At 40.8% G+C, this 19,161-nt stretch overlaps 2 protein-coding genes and 1 long non-coding RNA gene across 6 annotated transcripts in view; 1 reads left to right on the top strand and 2 right to left on the bottom strand.

The window, feature by feature from the left end:
- Positions 1-1,473: 1,473 nt before the first annotated feature.
- On the bottom strand, positions 1,474-6,341 carry mmp21 (matrix metallopeptidase 21). Of its 2 annotated transcripts, XM_067244950.1 has the most exons (8): positions 5,709-6,341; positions 5,177-5,588; positions 4,664-5,017; positions 4,442-4,581; positions 3,948-4,089; positions 3,030-3,287; positions 2,754-2,926; positions 1,474-2,521 (listed from the first exon to the last, which is right to left on the bottom strand). In XM_067244950.1, the coding sequence occupies exons 1-8, from the start codon at positions 5,859-5,861 to the stop codon at positions 2,216-2,218; spliced, it is 1,938 nt and encodes a 645-aa protein (XP_067101051.1). In that variant the 5' UTR covers positions 5,862-6,341; the 3' UTR covers positions 1,474-2,215. The 2 variants fall into 2 exon arrangements, with proteins under 2 accessions (XP_067101051.1, XP_067101049.1); XM_067244948.1 differs by having other exon boundaries at positions 4,664-5,588.
- Positions 6,342-6,474: 133 nt separating this feature from the next.
- On the bottom strand, positions 6,475-11,758 carry uros (uroporphyrinogen III synthase). 3 transcript variants are annotated; one of them, XM_067244953.1, is made up of 10 exons: positions 11,614-11,758; positions 8,848-8,931; positions 8,677-8,760; positions 8,485-8,581; positions 7,944-8,018; positions 7,468-7,542; positions 7,286-7,369; positions 7,058-7,143; positions 6,876-6,974; positions 6,475-6,751 (listed from the first exon to the last, which is right to left on the bottom strand). In XM_067244953.1, exons 2-10 carry the CDS (start codon positions 8,908-8,910, stop codon positions 6,629-6,631), a joined length of 786 nt encoding a protein of 261 aa, XP_067101054.1. In that variant the 5' UTR covers positions 8,911-8,931; positions 11,614-11,758; the 3' UTR covers positions 6,475-6,628. The 3 variants fall into 3 exon arrangements, with proteins under 3 accessions (XP_067101054.1, XP_067101053.1, XP_067101052.1); XM_067244952.1 differs by lacking the exon at positions 11,614-11,758 and adding an exon at positions 9,810-10,033; XM_067244951.1 differs by lacking the exon at positions 11,614-11,758 and adding an exon at positions 9,026-9,038.
- Positions 11,759-15,389: 3,631 nt separating this feature from the next.
- The window catches only part of LOC136950994 (uncharacterized), a 28,494-nt gene continuing 24,722 nt past the window's right edge, over positions 15,390-19,161 (top strand). Inside the window, exon 1 of the long non-coding RNA XR_010877530.1 lies at positions 15,390-15,523. This is a non-coding gene — a long non-coding RNA (uncharacterized lncRNA). The remainder of the gene's footprint in view (positions 15,524-19,161) is intronic.

Raw genomic sequence — 19,161 nt, 5'->3', positions numbered from 1 at the left:
GACGAACACAGCAGTAGTCTAGTTACTGTACTGTAGTAGTAGAATTTACCGGGGCAGCTTCTCCACACAGGGCTATATCGCATTTTGCATTGTTACTGACAATGATCGCTACCAGTGAGCTTTTTATGAATGAGCGATTTTCCACTAAATAAATGTCAAGCTTATTTACGTTTTTGGGGGCATATTTTCAGTTAGCAGATGGTACTGTTTGAATCGCGATTCCATCTTCTACTGCCGGTAACGTTGTAGAATAATCTTCAAAGGGGGTTCTTTATTAATGAATGAATGCAATATGAGTAGGCTAAATGCCTGAAAATATCACGAGAAGGGACAATTTAAAAGGACGTTTAAGTCATAGAGATTCGGTCCATTTTTACACCGGTCTGCCAAATGTATTCGTTTTGATTCAGCCTGTCAGCTGCCTCTTGCAGGGGAAATGAGAAGACATCATATTTCATTCTACACTTCACTCGTATTTTGAGTTGTAAATGAGCAGCAAAAAAAAGATGCTTTTAAATCTATGTAATCTTTGTAAATGAGCAGCAAAAAGAAAGATGCTTTTAAATCTATGTAATCTTTATAAATAATAAGTAGGCCCTATGCATTTTTATATAAAATATACAGAAATATTAGTTGTAAAAATGTCATTAAAAAACGGACCCCTGTGCAACCGACGCAAGCAAGCACACCCTACAATTTCCCCAGAAATTGTACCCTCTCTAGTTAACAAAAGCAATCTTATTTCTACAGTGTACTTCTTTTCCTAAAGCAGTTGGGGGGATGAGCCATGGTCTCTCTGACAAAGGACCGTTAGCGGCAAGGTGTATGCCGATCATCCTGTTCTCTCAAGATGAATGGCAAAGCTGGTGAATCAACACACATTCTTCCCCACCTGGGAAGCAGCAGCACTGGTAGATTACTTCAGGTGAATTTGAGCAAAGCGGCATTACTGTCGGACAGAGCTCTCTGGGTTCTGCCTGCACAATTAGTTTATCTGATGAGGTTGCAACTCCCTCCTCCACAAAACCTTCCCTTTTGCCAGCCCACAAGTGATGCAATTCTGTAGTTTATTGCCCTTGAACTTCTTACGTCCTAAACCCTGTTTGTAGAGAGTTACCACTGGTAATCAATAGCAGGAAAATGAACAGCACAATATGGAAAAATATGATAAAACTCAAAGTTATATATTATAATAATATAAACTACTTGCACTATATATAGCTGCATATAGATATATGGGGGGGGGGGGGGGGGGGGGGAAGCCATATCAACAACTAACTAAACAATTGCTTTAACACATCCCCCCTGATCTTGTTAGGGACCTGGTACCTTCCAATTACCCCCAATTAGAAGTGTGCCATGCTCTAACCACACAAACACATAAGACAAAGAAAATAAAGAACAGATGTGAGCCTATGTGTAATGTATTTACTGGTTGATGTGTGGGTGGGCATAGTGTATGTCGATGCCCAAGGATAAAATAATGACAAAAAGTGACAGAGAAATGTTACAATAATGTAGTTTAGGGTTTGTGCGGCCTGGGGTGCGGCCGTCACAAGTGGGTTTAAGTGTACCTCATGTAGGCTGATGTAGCCTATCAAAGGAGCGGGTCCCACCTGTTCACTCATTTTGATCATCAGAGGATCGCTAACTATAACCATCTGCTTACTTTGTGGAGAAACTATGGTGCTTATGTCTTAGTGTTTGAGGTAACCTAGGTGGAAAACTAGCCAAAATCAACATTTATGGAAAACGTTTTCATCCTGGTCTTTTATGTTTTGTAATAGGCCTACTCCTTATGTGCGGACTGGCAGTATCTCAAATAATTTCATTCGTAGCTAGTTAATCTTACTCAGATAGCGCCACTTCTCATGTATGAATGTGAATCTAGAACACACTGGACTAGAATATAATCAAAAAGAACAGAAGAGTTGGATAGATGGGTGGGGGGAGACGAGAACCATAACTTTTCAATCTAAAATATAATTGTTTAAGTCAATAATATTACATAGTACATACAGTAGTACATTACAGTAATACATATATACATAGTACATGTAAATTGATTTACAGTCCAGTAAAGGACATTAAAAAAAATTATGAATCACATTTAATCTGAGGACAGCATACCATGCTAAATGTAGATGCATCACTAAAAACTATACGTTAACTGACAGATCATCATCATGATCACTTCTAGTCCCCAGACTCAAACTCAGCGAGACAGTTTCAGTGCTGTGGGATGAACATTACAGATGTCAAACCAATGCTGGTCCACTGCCTTACATGGCAACAGGCCGTTATGCGATAGTGAGGGTCGACGCCAACGGTCTCGACTGCTCACCACCCTCCAGTAGTATGTGCCCTTGAGCAGGAAGATGGCATTGTGTGTGTAAGAGAAGTAGGCAGCATCTATGTTCCCACCCGGATGGTTGCCTGGCACTACTGCCGGGAAAACATCTGAGATCTTTCTTGGAAAGCCAAGGGCCAGTCGGTTGGCTTTTACATCAAATGCGTACACCTATCAATTTAGATACAGGCAAACAATCAATTTACTAAAACAAACAACTGTTTCTAGCTGGATGTATTGGGCAATATGTGCAATTCCATATGTGTCCTGCAATCGGCCTGTGTTAAGCTTTCCTGCAATAGCCCTACAATTCTTATCCCCCGTGTGAATACAATTTGAAGTCATAGAGCAGTGGGAGTATAAAATGAGTCTCAGTGGTGCAGAGGAGGCTGGCAGTCCTTACATAAATACCAATGAAGAAGTAGATGTGTGAGTCCCTTCTGTCATAGAAGGCTGTGTCAATGGGACTGGAGACCCCTGGGAAGCCAGCAGAGATGAGTCTAGGGTAGTGGTGTCCCTCTGGGTCCTCGGTGAAAGCCTGGTCATTGTCGGCATCATACCTCCAGAACTGAGTGCCTGTCCCAAAGGAGAGAATTCATACAGACATGTCACTTACCGAGTGCACTACCTGTGAGTGAGTGTGAGTCACTGGCCTGTGAATTGGGTGGACCATTGTCACCTTTAAAGAAGTAGACAGCATCTGTTGACTTAGACCAAACGTGTACATATGCATCCACACCATCCATGGGTATCCCATGCCAGCCGACCTGCACTGCCACAGGATCCCCGTAGCGTGTGCGGTTGTTCCTGTTCTCATACAGCCAGTACCAGCTGTCCCTCATAAAGTAGGTGTTAAAACGGATAACCACCTCGCCGTATGACGTTCTCTCCTTCCTGATCCAATCAAACACTGTGTTGAAACGGCCGCTGCAGCCACCTAACAATAAAAAAACAACCACATGAATATATGTATGTCTATTGTAATTTAAGGTACAGCAATGTAAGGAAGTGTGTCGCTCAATGGAACTTGTGTCACTAGTCCACACTTGACCGGTGGGGATCTCATTCTAATATGACTGTAACTGTTAGCTGCTCCTGGCATTCTCTAATCCCTGCTCTCCTCTCTCTGTCCCCCCTCCACACATCCCCAGTGGTGTGGGGGGTTTGAGCTGTCAGCACCTGCCTGGTCGTCGGTCTGCCAACACTGGACCTGGTCGCCAACCGGAAACCAGTCTCCATGACAGGCAACAGCGAGTTTCCCGTCCCTTCCCACATCTACCAAGTTGAACAATGGATTTTGGTGTTCCAAAACCAATTGACACTTCCCTGCTGTATGACTGTTAAGCCTGTGTTCTGATCCCCTCTTTCACCAACTGTCTCTGGAGGAGGAGATCCCTCACTGAATTGCTCTTCCCAAGGTTTCTTCCATTTTTCCCCTCCAGTGAGTTTTTCCTTGTCTTCCTTGAAGGTTGGTTGAGGGGCAGTTCTATGGGCGTATGTGAAGCCCTCTGTGACATGCTTGCGTGTAAAAAGGGCTACACAAATACATTTTGATTTGATCAAATGGTGCTGTATTCCCAACTTTTAATTAGCCTACCATAAAGATACTGCATAGCCTTCCTGTCCATCCAGTCAATCTCAAAGCCTGACTCCTGTGGCAGGTAGCTGGGCTGCATGATAGAGCCACCCCTGTAGATATGAGGCAGACCTAGGACATGTCCTATCTCATGCACTGCAACCTGACAAATACAGAAGAGGATAAGATTCAAGCTTATTCTCCATGTTTCCTGTTGTGTCACTATGCCGATTCCTGCATTTAAAAAGAGATGCAAAAATCAATGCCTTAGTAAATATTTTAAAATTCCTAAATATGCTGTTATACTATGAGGTGTTACTGTTGCACTGTAGTTGAATTATTATTGCTGTTCATCATAGTTGAGATGTGGCAACTTTGCACTGTACCTGGTAAATACAGTTTTTTTTTACCCTGACCACCAAATACTGTTAGAGCTCTAATCCTTGATTTTCTACTACTTTGGATAAAAGGGTCTTCTAAAACAATAAAATGTTACGTAATAGTATCTCACTCACTTTTAGAAGGCTGATGCCACTCCCAGCATTAGGTGCTGTGAAATGTTCATCATCGTCAAAATGGATGTCCCCTAGGAACCAGGCATGTGCAAACTCTCTGCCAGAGCCGTCAAACTTCTGGTTGCATCCTAAATGTCTTCCTTCATTGCAATCACAGCGAGACAGTATTTCCATCAAATTACTCACTGAAACATGTCATTTGAAATGTGTGTTTGGACTTACCTGTGCCAAAGCCAAGTTTGATATCTATGTACTCCAGAGGAGAGCCTGTGTCCTCCATGAACTCAAGAAAAGAAACCTCACTCCACATCCTGAAGGCTAGTCTGAATATGTGTCTCTGGTCCTCGATGGACAACTGGCTGCTGTAGCCCTCTCCTATTAATCTCCACTTGAGTACCGTCTTGGAGAAGGCCATGTATCCCGTCCCGCGCACCTCTCTCCTCTGCCTGCGCTTGTACAGGAGGGTTGCCAGTTGACGCTTCCTACGGGTAAACGCACGACTCGGATGCGGGACTGATGGGGTGTTCACAGTACCATTCTCCATGTGACCATTCATATCGTTTTTCTCAGAATTATCTATAACAATGGTGTTAATATTGGGACCAACAGTGGAAGTATTGTCTGTGTTAGTGACATTCAGAGTCAACATGTTGGTGTCATTAAAAACATCATTAAATGTTGTGTCACCCCCAAAGTAGTCTATTTTAGAGCTATTAACAGCATCATTGAACACACCAGCTTCTGTTTGGTTGCTGATCATCCCATCTGAAGTGTGAATGTTTGCATCTCCTGTGGTAGTTGTTGGTAGGCTGCCACTCCAAAGAGTTGTTGGGTTGGATTCTGAGGGATCATCTGGTTCTTTCTCCTTGTCTGGGACTCCACATCTCGGCTTGTTCATAGCTGTCTTGGTCGCATCGTCAAAGATGCCCGTAACTGAAAGACCTGACACTCTCTGGAATTCCATGAGAGCTAAGGCAAACAAAGGACTTTTAGCATCATCATCATTACCACCTTCAAGAGGTTGTGACCCCCCCTCCTTGATAACGGCTGGTAGGTCACTGCCAGCAAAATCTTCTCTGAACTCTTCTTCCAACTGGATCTCTTCCCAATTTACTGGTTTTATAAAGCCATACCTGGAAAGAAACCGCTGACAACATGGCTAATTATAAACATGAAACGACCTTTGTATGACAGAATAGTGCTTAAATTTAATTTCAATTTGACATGTTATCATGTTAACCACTGGTATTCAAATAGTAGTGTTTACCTCTGCGGTGTCGTCATCAGTTATGAGTTCAGCCTGGTGAGATGCAGGAATCTCCACATCCGAATGATCCCGGCTGTGAAAGAGTTTCTCTGCATCCATGCAATGGATGCTCGTCAGAATGAGACATGTTATTAGCTGGATAAAAGTCAGCATCGTAATGGTGCAGCTAGAAGTAGTTGCAAAGACTAATGCTGGCACTACGAAAACAGCAGTGCGTTTAAATACACTCACTCACATACCACGCCCAAAAGTTGAGATTTTCTGAAAAGAGGCAGTCATCGTACGCTAATTTATGCGTGTCGGTAATATCGCTATCGAACGAAAAGTAAACTTTGGTTTCAGTCTAGTGCAACTGTTGAAATCTACAATGAAATTATATGGAATGTTTTGCGCACGCTCCAGTGACAGTGAATGAGATTTGAGTGTTTTATGAGTCGAAGTTGTTCACTTTTATCCCTATGCGTGAGGTGAGAGCACAGCCACGCGACACCTCTCTTCGGGAACACCTGTTGTGATAAAGCCCCGCGCCTTTACTTTCACATATTGGTCTTAAATCATAAAGAACCACCAATCAAACTGGCATTCTGAGTCATAAACACTATGGTCAGTTAATTTTTGGTAAATAAGGTACAGCCACCTGTTATTTTTCAATATAACAGTGATTACATGTAAAGAATAATATTATGAACCTAACTTCAGCTTTCACAAACAATCTTTGCATTGAAACATTGTAACATACTTGAGTGAAAAACAATACCAGCCAGGGTAATAAATAAATACTTGTAATGAAAAGCAATACGGTGAAAACATTGGATTGACAGAAATAAATCACTAACAATCCTAAACAAATTCATTAAATTCAGAATATGAATGCAGATGGTGATGGTGGATGGAATCACATTTTTCAGGTTGGTGGTGAGTTACTCTAAAGCCTTTGCTATCCCTGCGGCTAGATGTTCAGCAGTGGGCTTCTCTGCACAACAGCTTACTGATAGTCCTTCTGCCATCATGGCCTCTGCTGTAGTAGGTCCAATGGCTGAAAACTAGGCAGAAAATCAGGACAACTAAGCCTTAGTATCACATATCAAAATAATTGTAAATGTATTATTACTATATTTATTATTTAAGGTAATTGTTCAATGAATAGTGTTGGTGAGAAATGTATACCTTGATTTGATTCAGCTGTTCAGACAATAATCTTCTAACCGTTTCAAAGCAAAACTTGAATCCTGATGGGCTGAAGAAAGTAATGCTGGCCGGGACACCCTGTGTGTACATCAGACATGTCTAAAACCATAAAGGCTATGGATAATATAGAAGAGAAAGCACTCTGTGTGAGTTGAGCTAACCTGTTCAGTAAAATAGTCTGTCAAATTATTTTCCAGGTCAGGATGTGGAGCTGTTTCATAGACTGTTAGTGTCTCAAGAAGCATTCCTAGAAACAGTCAAATTAAGTGTTACCAATTTTCATGTACACTGTAAACTTATACCCAAGGAAACTCTCATAAATAGTTTAAGCATTTGTAGCATTAAGTTAAATTACTTGGTAGTTATTGTCTGTAGTAATAACTCCTTACCATTTTCCCTTAAAGCAGTGGGCAGCACTTCTCTTTTGATTGATCCACAGGGGAAGAATAATGGTAATGTCCTGGAATTGTGTCCTATGTTGAACAAGAATTACATAAGCTGTGGGCAGCTGATTTCACCTGACTTTCCTAACAACATATTTTTCTTATGAAATCATACATTAAAGACATACTGTCAAGAATGAATTGTGACAAAACATCTGCAGTCCCAGTATCTTCTCCCAGAGGAACCAAACCCAGATGTTGCACTGAAACAATACGTACCGAAACACCTTTGGTTTAAATCAAGTCAAGTTGATACATTTATAAAACATCTAAATTATATGGGTAACCTGGGTTGTTTCATCTCAAATAATAATGACAATGCAGCTATTATTTTCCTATATTTTGCAGGTATAGAAGAATTAGTCAGGTGCAGAATTGGCTATCAAAAGAGAGTTTCATCTGCCCAGTCTCTTAATACAAGGTGTGAATAAATGCATTCACAGTAAACTGTCACTTGTAGAGAACACATTTCCAGTTACATACAGCCGGGTGGTATCATCGTTGACACATTTATGTGACATCCAGGTGGCTGGCACACTCAGTGCTTGAATTAGTCAATCGTGATTGATAGAGGCACTTCACACATTGGTTAGCAAATACATACCTAAAGATGCGGTAGTCTTTCCAACAACATAAATGGACTTGGCATTCCATTTGTCTTTTACATGACTATTCCACTCTGAAATAAATGAAATAAAATTGTAATATTAGTAGCCTAATTATTTAACACAGAAAATGTGATAAGTCCTCTTCTGACATTCACTGGACCTACATTGTAACTTCAGAAAATAGCTGCCCCATAAAAGTCACCGTGTGCAAAGCAACATGTTTCTCTGCTAATATCGACATGATAAATGGTAAATGGACTGCATTTATATAGCGCTTTTCTACCTTAGCGGCACTCAAAGCGCTTTACAATGTTTGCCTCTCATTCACCCATTCATACTCTCACTCACACATACCGACGAGCTACCATGCAAGGCGCCTGCCCATCGGGAGCTACTTGGGGTTCAGAGTATTGTTCAATTGTTCGATACTTCGGCACATGACGTAGGAGGAGTCAGGGATCGAACCGCCAACCTTGCGATTAATAGACAACCCTCTCTACCCCTGAGCCCCACATGAGATACGTTATATCTTCTCACCTTGCTTTCTTTCTTCTACCTTTAAACACATGTTGACAGCCTCAACAGCCCTAGGACTAGTAAAGATGAGGCCACCATACTTGTCTGGTTGAAAAAGCTGTAAGTACCATGGAAAGATTAAAAGAGATGACATAAAATGGTTAATCAAAAAAGTATGTGTATAACTGCATAATTTCCTGAAATTGTATTTACCTTGTCCAACAAGGTGTTCAAAGACATCAACTTAAAAGACAATACAGGAATTAATTTGGCTGTATGTCCATATGATGCCAGTTCCTGTAGAGACAAAACAGTAAATAGTACTGTGTCTGAGTTACAGCACAACTTCAAAACAGAAAATCCATGGCAAATCCCATAGAGTACCTGTATGTATGGGTCAGGTCCAGAATCTCCCTCTCTTGGCTCTTTCAAAAGTAGTACACGCATCCTAATAGAAGTCTCAGAGTGCTATGAAAGACAAAGTATATTGATAAGTGTTTGTCAAAATAGTCAGGAATAAAATGAGAGATGAGAGAACCAAATCAACTAGCTCAAGGACTACCGTCATGTGGGGATTACTGTAAGAGGCGTTATGTTTCGGAAGGCAGAACTAGCTTAGCTACACCCAAGGACTGTCATATGTTACCTTCTGATAAGAGTGCTGTCATCAAGTAACTGAATATGCATTTCGCAAACAATTCGTTTGAAAAAACGCATCGTACTTTTAAGCAATTTCATTTAAATGACAGAGATAAATGTATGTGTCTACGAGAGAGAGAGAGAAAGGGGTGTATTATGATTGTGCAAGATCTAGCACTGTGACTTCTGATGTAATTTTCTTTTAGGCTCTCCAAACGATGACTCACAGTTGATTTACTTCATAAAAAACGTAGCTACTTATCTTATGTCGCTTTGGATAACAAGCTGGATAACACTGAAAACTGCTAAAGGACAAAAACGTAGCCTAAAATGTCATAAACCAATTAAGTGCAGCAAGCTTATCTTGTTGAGTAGGCAAAATGATGCCATGCATGGTCGAGTCATTTTTGGTGTAGGGCATTCGAACGGCATTTAGAGTAGGGTTAGACTAGCGGAACGAGTTTAATTCAAATTATTTATATCTAAGTAGACTATAGTAGGATATAGTCGTTAATAGCAAAGCGATGTTGTTGTTGCTGTTGTGCAGTTAAGATGTCAACACAAACAACTTGTGTGCCCTGTGTGCAGAGAATTTACGCCCTCAAAGTAAACAGTCTGTGGTTAACTTCCAAACTATCCACCAGAACAATTATTGTGAATTTGTAAATCATGAAAAACATTGTAACAGTTGCAGTTTGTTACTGTACCTCGACTTCCTCCAGCTAGGATCATAGTTGATAGGCTACATAAACCGTGGTTCACTAGAACTATTTTATTTTGGGGGGAAATTGTACTCAAAGCAATGTTTAAATATGCTATGTAACATACTGCTCGATTTGACTTTAACTAACTTACTACATTTAGTGATTTGTATCATTTTAGCAAATATTGTATTCCAAATTGCTACTAAATCCAATAGATTTGAATAGTATTTCCGGTTTGGCGAATCCGCCTTCAGAATAAAAACCGGCCTGATTAGTAGGCGATTAAACCGTGTGAATGTGGTTGTGCAGTACACTTCTGTTCGAATTGATCGAGTTATTATCGGGGTTAAAATAAGTTTAATTAAGTGAAATAACGTATGTTAATATGAATAGGCTATAGTCATGATAAAAAAGGCATATGCCCATAGTTCTAGTTAGGCTACTGGTAGGAGCTGCAGTAGTCTGCTAAAAGTAAAACAAAAGGTGCGTTCGACATGAACTGACTTCATGCAGCGCTGCAGCCGGCTGACTTGAAACAGTGAATTCTGGTTAGACTTTATGTCCGACTTGAGACGGCGCCGAGGCTAGGTCACTGTGACGTAGCCATTAAAGTACCGTGAGATCGATTCGAGAACTGCCGGCTGTGTAGCCGAGCGCATTTTCTCGAGCAACTGCAAGGGTTCTAAAGACGACACAGCTATTTCATGATTGGCCAGACTCACATACGACAACTTTGACGCGTGTTTTGTAATTATTCTGAAAACCTTCAGCAGAGCCTGTTTAAGGAGAGCCTGGCCACTCCCTATTAAGCCCCATTGTACCGAATTTTGTTGCAGTTCCACCAGAGTTCCACTGGGAATGATCGCGGTCGAGTGCAGAATGAATGGGAGTCTATGGAGCTAAACGGCTAAATGTGTCTCTTTCACCTGATTGTCGTTGAGAAATTTCAGATTTGATTGTAGTTTTTGCATGTTCAACATGGATTACAGGTCTAAAGTTGAATGAACGAGTACTTATGTCCTTTCGATTTCTTACAGGGCAAGTCGTTGTTGCCCATAACACGCTAGCATTCTGCTAACAAATTCTGATTGGTTAGTGAAGGACTGACTACGCCCATTGATCCCGCTTGATGGCATCCGAAGCAGAACCAGAATGTCAGAGCATTAGCAACATTAGCAAACCAAAACTCTTTCTAGCATGTGTATTGACAGGGAGAGCCTAACCTGTCAGCTATGTTGTCGATGCCTCGAGAGAAAAGTGGAAGTAACCAGAGCTTGCCGTCAAGCAGTATCTCAGGCCGTACAATGTGTATGACGTCAATGACATTTTAAAAGGCTTTTTAGAACAGAAAGGCGACTTTGAAAAAATCTATCACCAAGCGGTGTGTATTTTTTTGCCTTTCAATTCAGAATTCAAATTACTAGACAAAAAATTATATCCTGAGAAAAGTGGATTTTGAGGGGTATAGCTCCATAGACCTCCATTCATTCTGCACTCGACCGTTAGCGACCTCATACGGAACTAGAGTGGAACTGCAACCAGTTCAGAACCCGGAAGTTTCCCGAGAGTGGCAGTTCTCTCTATATTAGGCATTCTCTGCCTTCAGTTTCGCCAACGCTCAAATCCGGACCAAACAGTTTAATTAAATAAAAAATGTGTTGAAGAAAGGGGTTTAATCTGCCTCTTCACTAACGGAAAGACTAAGTTTAATTATAAATAAAGTAAAGTAAGCAAACAGCGCTTGATCGGCCATGACTGACGTCAACGCAGCAAACCACGAGAAGCTGGAATGTCCGACTTTACTAACCCTAACCCAAGGAAAAGCGAGACTTATTTCGCCAAGTCTCACATACAGAATTCCGTTCCATTAAGGTGGCTTATTTTAGTTCAAGCTACGTATCCAAGGTAACTTATACTTCGGAACTAGCCTGATCCGTGTCAGGCTGAAAGTCAAGCTAAACTAAAATGTGTTGCAAATCATTTCAAACAGGCGGAAACAGAATCTGAAAAGATAGTTCCGCCAAGGGAATTTCAGCCTTCCGAACATTTTTGTTCCGTCCGTGTTCGGAAACATAAGAGTAAACCTTTTTTTCTCACAATGACCCAGTATGAATTAGGCTAATTGCCATGTTTCTCTCATATTTTAATAAATAATGATATATTATTAGGCCGATCAAAATAAACCACTTAAGAAATTATGTCACTTAAACCGTTTTCAAAAGTCATTGGATAATTGACATAAGCCTAAACTATAAAAGCAGTGCGTCAAAAGATAATTTATTAATATGACCCATCGTGGCGTGTCCATTCATCGACAACCCCGTGGACGAAGGTGCACAGATCATCCAAAGAGCGTTAACCCAACCAGCCCCACGGGTCTTCAGAGACAGAAACAATCCGCTGTGCTTCCCTGACGATTATCTGTGGGAGAGGTATCGGTTCAGCAGGCCCAGCATAGTTTACCTATGTAGTCTGCTGGAGCTGCACATAAAGAAAAAAAACACAGCAGCCAGGGTTTGACCACTGTACAGTCCGTCTGCATAGCTCTGCGTTTCTTTGCTTCTGGGACATTCTTGTACAGTGTTGGGGACGCAGAAGGTCTTGCAAAGGCAACGGTATGCCAGGAAATAAGAACAGTATACCTTGCTCTAAAGCGGTAACTGAATATCTACGTCTGTTTTCCTGGTCATCGTGAGATACAACTAGGTCAAAGAGACTTTTTATTCAATTGCAGGTATGTGACAGTATTATTTTTCAAGAAGTCTGCAGGTTGACAAGCATTTATTGACTCCTCTCCTTCAGGCTTCCCTAATGTCATAGGGTCAATAGACTGCACCCATGTGCGAATCCAAGCCCCATCTGGACCTGTGGAGGCAGACTATGTTAATCGCAAATCTTTCCATAGCCTAAATGTACAGGTATGTACCAGCTGAGGACAGCTGTCCATACACTTGAGGGGGGGAAATTATTTATTAGATTGGATGAAATGTGCCCTTCTACAATAGAGCTAATTATATATTTCTATAGGCATGCCTAGCGATTTCAAATTAACGTTCTTTAAAGCAGTGTGCCCCATAATTGAACACACTTATCTTGTCAGATGATCTGCAATGCAAGTTGCCTGATCTCCAATATTGAGGCAAAATGGCCCGGCTCTGTCCATGATTCCAGAATATTTCGAGCATCATCTCTTTCACAGAGGTTTGCACAACGGAAGAGTATGCTGTTACTATAGGGCTTACATAATGTACTTCACCTTAACAATTTTGTATATTAAAACACTTCCATTCTGCAGGAGAGTTTAATGGACTTCTGCTTGGGGACAGAGGTTATGCCTGTATGCCATACCTGCTGACACCCTACCCAGAACCAGCAACAGACCCAGAGACAGCCTTCAACCATGCCCATGCTAAAACCAGGGCACGGATTGAGATGGTTTTTGGCCAACTGAAATCTAGGTTCCAGTGCCTAAAAGGGGTTCCAGTGCCTCAGGGTTGCTCCAGACAGGGCCTGTGACATAACAGTTGCCTGTGCAGTCTTGCACAACACCCTACGCCGTGAGAGACTGCCCAGAGTGTTGCCAGAGGAGCAATGGGAAGAATTGAACCCAGCCCTTCAGGATCGAGATGGAAGAACCGTGCGGGATCTTTACAAGAATACCTATTTCATTTAACCCATTTTAGTCACGGTCACCTTTGTTTGAATTAACCATTTATTTCAAAGCTCAGAATTTCAATTAAATTGGTTTGAATTCATTTAAGAGGGAAGTTTTTCCTTGTCTTCCTTGAGGGTTTAGGGGGGTTTTAGGTGCAGTTCTATGGGCATATGTAAAGGCCTTTGTGACATTGCTTGTAAAACAGAATATACAACACATTGCAATTTCATTTTATTTATTCATTCATTCTCATCAAGCTGTGAAGACAAAAAAGAAAAGTTATTAAAAAGTCCAAACATGACCGTCTGCAATGTTTTAAATGTATACATACATCTTTCTCCAGTTTCTTTATCTCCAACTGCAACTTTTTTATTTTTTATCTTCTGTACTCCATGTCAAGTTTTTTGCTCTCAATGTCAAGAAGCAAATGCTTCTTGTATATTACCCGGACATCCTGTGAAAAAGAAGATCGTCAGAGTAGCCGATTATGTAGTCAATAGCAATATTAATAGTTACCTACTTAGCTCCTTGCTGATGTTCTTGCCATTTCCTGCAGCAAGGTGTATGGTTAAACATAATTTAAAAGAAAACAGACATCCAATAACATTATTTGGTCTTACCTCTGGCATTTCTGTCATGGCAGAAATGGTCTCTTCATCAGGGGCCATACACATGCTAGTATCTTCTCCCTGCAAATAGAGCACAGCAGTTAAAAAGGCACATAATAATGTAATCATGCACAGCCTTTATAAAAGGACCACTTACGGGATCAATGTAATGGCCTTGTGCCCCTTCAGTGGGACCCAAAAGGGATATTTCATCTCCAGTCACTGAAAGATAGGCCTGTTAATTTTACCAGAGACTGATACCTTTTGAGGAAAGGTATAGCAGTCAAAATACCTCGAACATATTTCTCCCAAACACCTTGGGGAAGGACGTTGGAAGAGGTCCCACCCTCTATTCCCTCTACTAGAGGGCGCCCCCGTTTTAGGCTTAAGGCCAGCTCCTCCGCAGGTGTAAGGCTCTCTGGAGGTGGTCCCCCACCAGTGGCAATGGTGTCACCCATCTTTTGAGTGGCTATAAAGGGTGCAATTTTACAGAACACTTTACACTAACATTTGAATTTACTAGGCTACTTATACTTTCTACTCTGGAAAATGTTCTTATATTTAGTTTTGACTTGCTGCCAAGTCCTTTTTTGAGTGTTCAGGTGGCTGCTGTTGAGAATAGCCCAATAATTAGGCCTACTGTCAGAAAGGCTTTAAACACCTCATCAAAATTGGCTAAAAACTGTAAATGCATTAATTTGTCTACACACCACAATAATTAGAATAAAACAATCGTACAACTTACGCATTTAGTCGGTCAGCAATGGTTTGCCAAGCCACTTCCCTTGCTTTATTAATAATTGCCGTATTGCCCTTTTTGACAATGACGTCTCGATAATCCTGATATAGTTGCATTAAAAATGTCGGCTCCGCAACGGAAAAAACATCAGCTCGGGCTGTCTTTGCCGTTCTTTTCGCCATTTGTCTTCTTTTCGACGATCGCCTGTTCTGGGCTGCTTAAATACTATGTGCGCGTCCACAGTTTGAGATTACGCAAGTCTGGTTTGTGTTAGCGTTGATTGTTAGTCTAACGGCTTGAGGCTTAAGTCTAAGTTGACGTTTACTAGGGATGGGTATCGAGAACCGGTTCTTGTTTAGAACCGGTTCCCAGTGAATCGATTCCTTGGAATCGTTAGCAAAATTCCTTAACGATTCTCTTAACGATTCTCTGTGCCGTTGCGCATGCGCCAACCTTTATAGTTTATTCAGACAGACTGCAGCAAACATGGCAACTAGGAAGAAGTGTTCTAAAGTTTGGTTGTATTTCACACGACAAAATGACAACAACGCCACTTGTAACGCGTGTAAAAAGTCTATTTCGTGGAAGGGAGGAAATACTACAAATATGAAGAAGCATTTGAACACACAGCATGGAATGAAGTTACTGGAACGTCATGTGTTCGATGCATGCAGCAGCGCAGCTAACGTTCGCGCTTCATCTCTAACTATCTAAGGTAGAGCTAATCTGCTCAAAAGTGATCACAACCACTTGTTACTGTGTGAAGCAATTTGCCTTTATTGTGTGTAGTCGATCTAGTTATCTTCTGTCCCGTCGTTTGAATCATACATTTTAGCTCCGGCATTCGTCTCCCATTAGTACTGATCTTATTGATCATTTCACGTTATCGGGGCGGCGTGTGTTATCAGCAAACGTTCGCATTATTAAACTTAGCATTTTAATTGTTTAACCTTTTAATAGTCCTGTTAAATGTGACTGAAAACGCCTAAACAACATGCCCAAAGTACATTGAAAGCTGTTGTTGAACCATTTGGAGTACATGCATGTAAATGGTCTCTTTTGAAAGGTGACACTGAAGTTATTTCCCCTGTTGTTAGGACCCCTGTAAGTCCTACTGGTGTTGAGTAATAGAAGCTGAAAGTTTCTATCTCCGACTAGATTTAGTTTGGAAAACAGAGGCCTGAAGAGGCCTAGAGGTGGTAGGTATTAGCTCATTTCAGAGCCAGTCAAAGCCAGTTTGAGAAATTCGTTTAGAACGAGTGTTTGTGTGGGGGGGTGCAGGACGCACAGACCAAGTTGACTGTAGAGGGGAGAATCGCTAAGAGAATCGATAAGGAATCGAATCGATAAGCAGGAATTGATAAGGAGTCGGAATCGTTAAAATCTTATCAATACGCATCCCTAACGTTTACCCAAGTGAGACTTATTCGTGTAAGCGCGACTTGCGTTAGCAACGTTGATGGAACACCCCCCTGGTAGGCTATACTATAATTTATCTTGGCTGGTTTAGATAGACTACATTATGATAATTGGAATAAGATTTATATTTTTTTGCAATAGTGGACTTATTTGGGGTTTATTGAACGTTGAACAGTGCCAACAATTTGTCAATAGTCTTTAATTAATTTGTTTGTGTGATTTTATCATTTGCATTTTCCAAATATTTACATTTACATTTAGTCATTTAGCAGACGCTGTTATCCAGAGCGACTTACAGTAAGTACAGGGACATTCCCCCCGAGGCAAGTAGGGTGAAGTGCCTTGCCCAAGGACACAACGTCATTTTTCACTGCTGGGGAATCAAACCGGCAACCTTCTGATTACTAGCCCGATTCCCTAACCGCTCAGCCACCTGACTCCCTATTTGGGGATATAAAGTTTTCTGTTTACTTACATATTAAGAGCATTTTGTAACGTGGCCTTTATTTTGAAACTAATTCCCCGGAAATTAGATTCCTTGTTGAGGCTGGCTTCCGCCTGCTGATAAATACAGTTTTTCACAATTGCTAAAACACTGAACCCCATTCTCTGAATCAAATGTTCAGTGGCCTAAAACCCATTTGTCGAATCAGACACTCTTTTGGCAAAACTCCAAACACATTCTCACTCACTAAAAACATTTTGTACTGTGATGCACTTAAACTGAAAAATGGTAAACACAGGCGGCAAAAAATTGTAAACACAGGCGGCAAACAGTAAACACAACTACAACACAGTTGTTATTTGTAAAACACAGTGACTCAAAATTGTTCACACTTGTTTCTAATGGTGGTTTGGGACAATGTCAGCTTTCACCATGGTGTCCGTGTACGAGAATAGTTCAACATCAACCAGCAACTTTTACTGTATATGTTTGCCTTCCACCATACAACCCTTTTCTCAACCCAATTGAAGAGTTTTTCTCTGCGTGGTGGTGGAAGGTCTATGACCGCAACTCATATACTGTACCAGGGTAAATCTCCTATGTAATTCGCAATGTAATTAGCCTGTGGTGACATAGGTGTATAGTGTTTTCAAGACTGGATCCAGCACACCAGAGGGTTTTTACCCCATTCTTTCTTTGTTCTTGGTTGACAGTACTACAAGTTGTAATGGTTACTGTAATATTTTCTTTTTGCTAAATGCATTTACTGTGTATACATAAACAAATGTTTCTTTAGATGTAACTACATGCCCTGGATGCTGTGTTCTAATTTTGTGTTGTGTCTAATGATTGCTCCATAGTGTTTATATATTGATTTACTGTGTTTATGATCTGAAAGCATTGTTTGATTTGGAGCCAGGTTAATTGGTTTAGGGGAGAGTGTTTGATTTTGCCAGAAGAGTCATAGGTTTTGGAAATTTAAAGAAAGAGAAAACCAAATTGAAGATTTGGTTTTGTGTTTAAAGTTTTGAGAAAATGGATGACTGTCACAAGAAATGTGTTTTAGCAATTGTGAAAAACTTTAAGATAAATTGCGGCTCACATGCACTGCTGATAATGGAGTCTTGTGGAAAAGATGTTAATCTTATAATAGGAAAAATAAAAGAGGCAGTTATGGTTAAAAAGTTGTCATGTTCATGGGGATTCAAGTTATCAATAAAAATATAAAAAACTAGGCAGTAATGTTCACTAGACACAGAGGTTTTGGGCAAAGGGTATGGAACAATTGAAACTAGGTTTTTGGGGGTGTGGTTTGAGGAAAATTCAAGAGTTACATTTTTTTCCGATTGTTTGGACATAACATTTTGAAATAACACACAGTTAGTGAAATCTGACACTCAAGGAGCAAAACAGCAGCCCAGATCTTCACAACTATAAGCACATTCTCAGCCTCACACTATTTGCAAAATACTACACAGAGTGTTTTGCAAATCACTAAACACACTTTTCTGCATTAGACACAGAAATATAAGATTATGTCACTTAATTGCCTTTTCAAGACACTGCCTTGTAAAATGCTACATCTGTGACTGAATGGATCAAACACGGGCATCAGGTGTACAAGCACTAAAGTGCTTAATTGTAAACATACCAATCAGGTGTAAGCACTATAAAAAGGCAACAGGTCAGTGTACCTGTCCTCATCAAATATGGAAGGCAATGTTGCAGAAAGAGGGAGAGTGAGGATGAGAGGGGGAGCCCGTGGAGGAAGAGTGGTAGGGAGAGGTAGACCTGGAAGCCGTGGAAGAATAGGGCCAAATTTACAGTATCTAATGAAATTCGAACAACATTGGTTGAATATGTTTTGAACCATGGGGCAACATTGAGAGAGGCTGGACAAAGAGTTCAGCCCAACCTCAGCAGATATACTGTTGCAACAGTAATTTGGACATTTCAAAAAGATCACAGGTGACAACCTGTCACAGCCGCTGCAGCACGCACACAGAAGTCCAGGTGTCGGACTCGGCACACAAGTCAGAATTGAGGTAGGCTAAGAAAACATTACAAAACTAAAGATAGTTTCTAAATGATAGGCCTACCAATCATCTTATTTTGACTAAAACATAAAAACAATATTAAATTTTTTGAGCTTCACGATGAAGCTCAAAAAAACTGTATTTGTGTTCACATGAATGTGAAAAAAATGTGCGCGCTCGCATTAACTATTGATGTCCCTGCCAAAGCTGATATCAAACTTGCGTCCCTGAACTGTTGTATAGTGGGTTAAGCAAGGGGAGTTTCTATAGCCTAGTAGTGCATTGTACGCAGCAAGCTTGAAAGAAAAAAAGGGATATGAATGGGGCCTGTGCCCCAGTAGAGTTTTATGTCTAACAACGCGTCTACCCTGGTGTTTGGGTTTCGGTCATAGACCTGTGATTCAATACCAATTGACACTTTCCTGATGTATGACTATGTTTAGCCTGTGTTCT

This window comes from Osmerus mordax, chromosome 10 (genome assembly GCF_038355195.1).
Source record: "Osmerus mordax isolate fOsmMor3 chromosome 10, fOsmMor3.pri, whole genome shotgun sequence".
NCBI lineage: Eukaryota > Metazoa > Chordata > Actinopteri > Osmeriformes > Osmeridae > Osmerus > Osmerus mordax.
Note: the sequence above shows the minus strand (reverse complement) of the source record. Positions and strands in the feature narration are given on the sequence as shown.

Bases quoted from the DNA above. Each gene is read 5' to 3' on its own strand.
- mmp21 (XM_067244948.1), bottom strand. From the start codon at position 5,861: ATGCTGACTTTTATCCAGCTAATAACATGTCTCATTCTGACGAGCATC. The intron at 5,589-5,708 runs GTAAACACTACT...CCATGTTGTCAG, and splicing joins CTGATGACGACACCGCAGAG to CGGTTTCTTTCCAGGTATGG. The intron at 2,927-3,029 runs GTGACAATGGTC...CCTTTGGGACAG, and splicing joins TGCTGTCTACTTCTTTAAAG to GCACTCAGTTCTGGAGGTAT.
- uros (XM_067244951.1), bottom strand. The intron at 8,761-8,847 runs GTACTCTATGGG...TTGTCTCTACAG, and splicing joins GACCTGACCCATACATACAG to GAACTGGCATCATATGGACA. The intron at 7,543-7,943 runs GTATGTATTTGC...GTATTGTTTCAG, and splicing joins AAAGACTACCGCATCTTTAG to TGCAACATCTGGGTTTGGTT.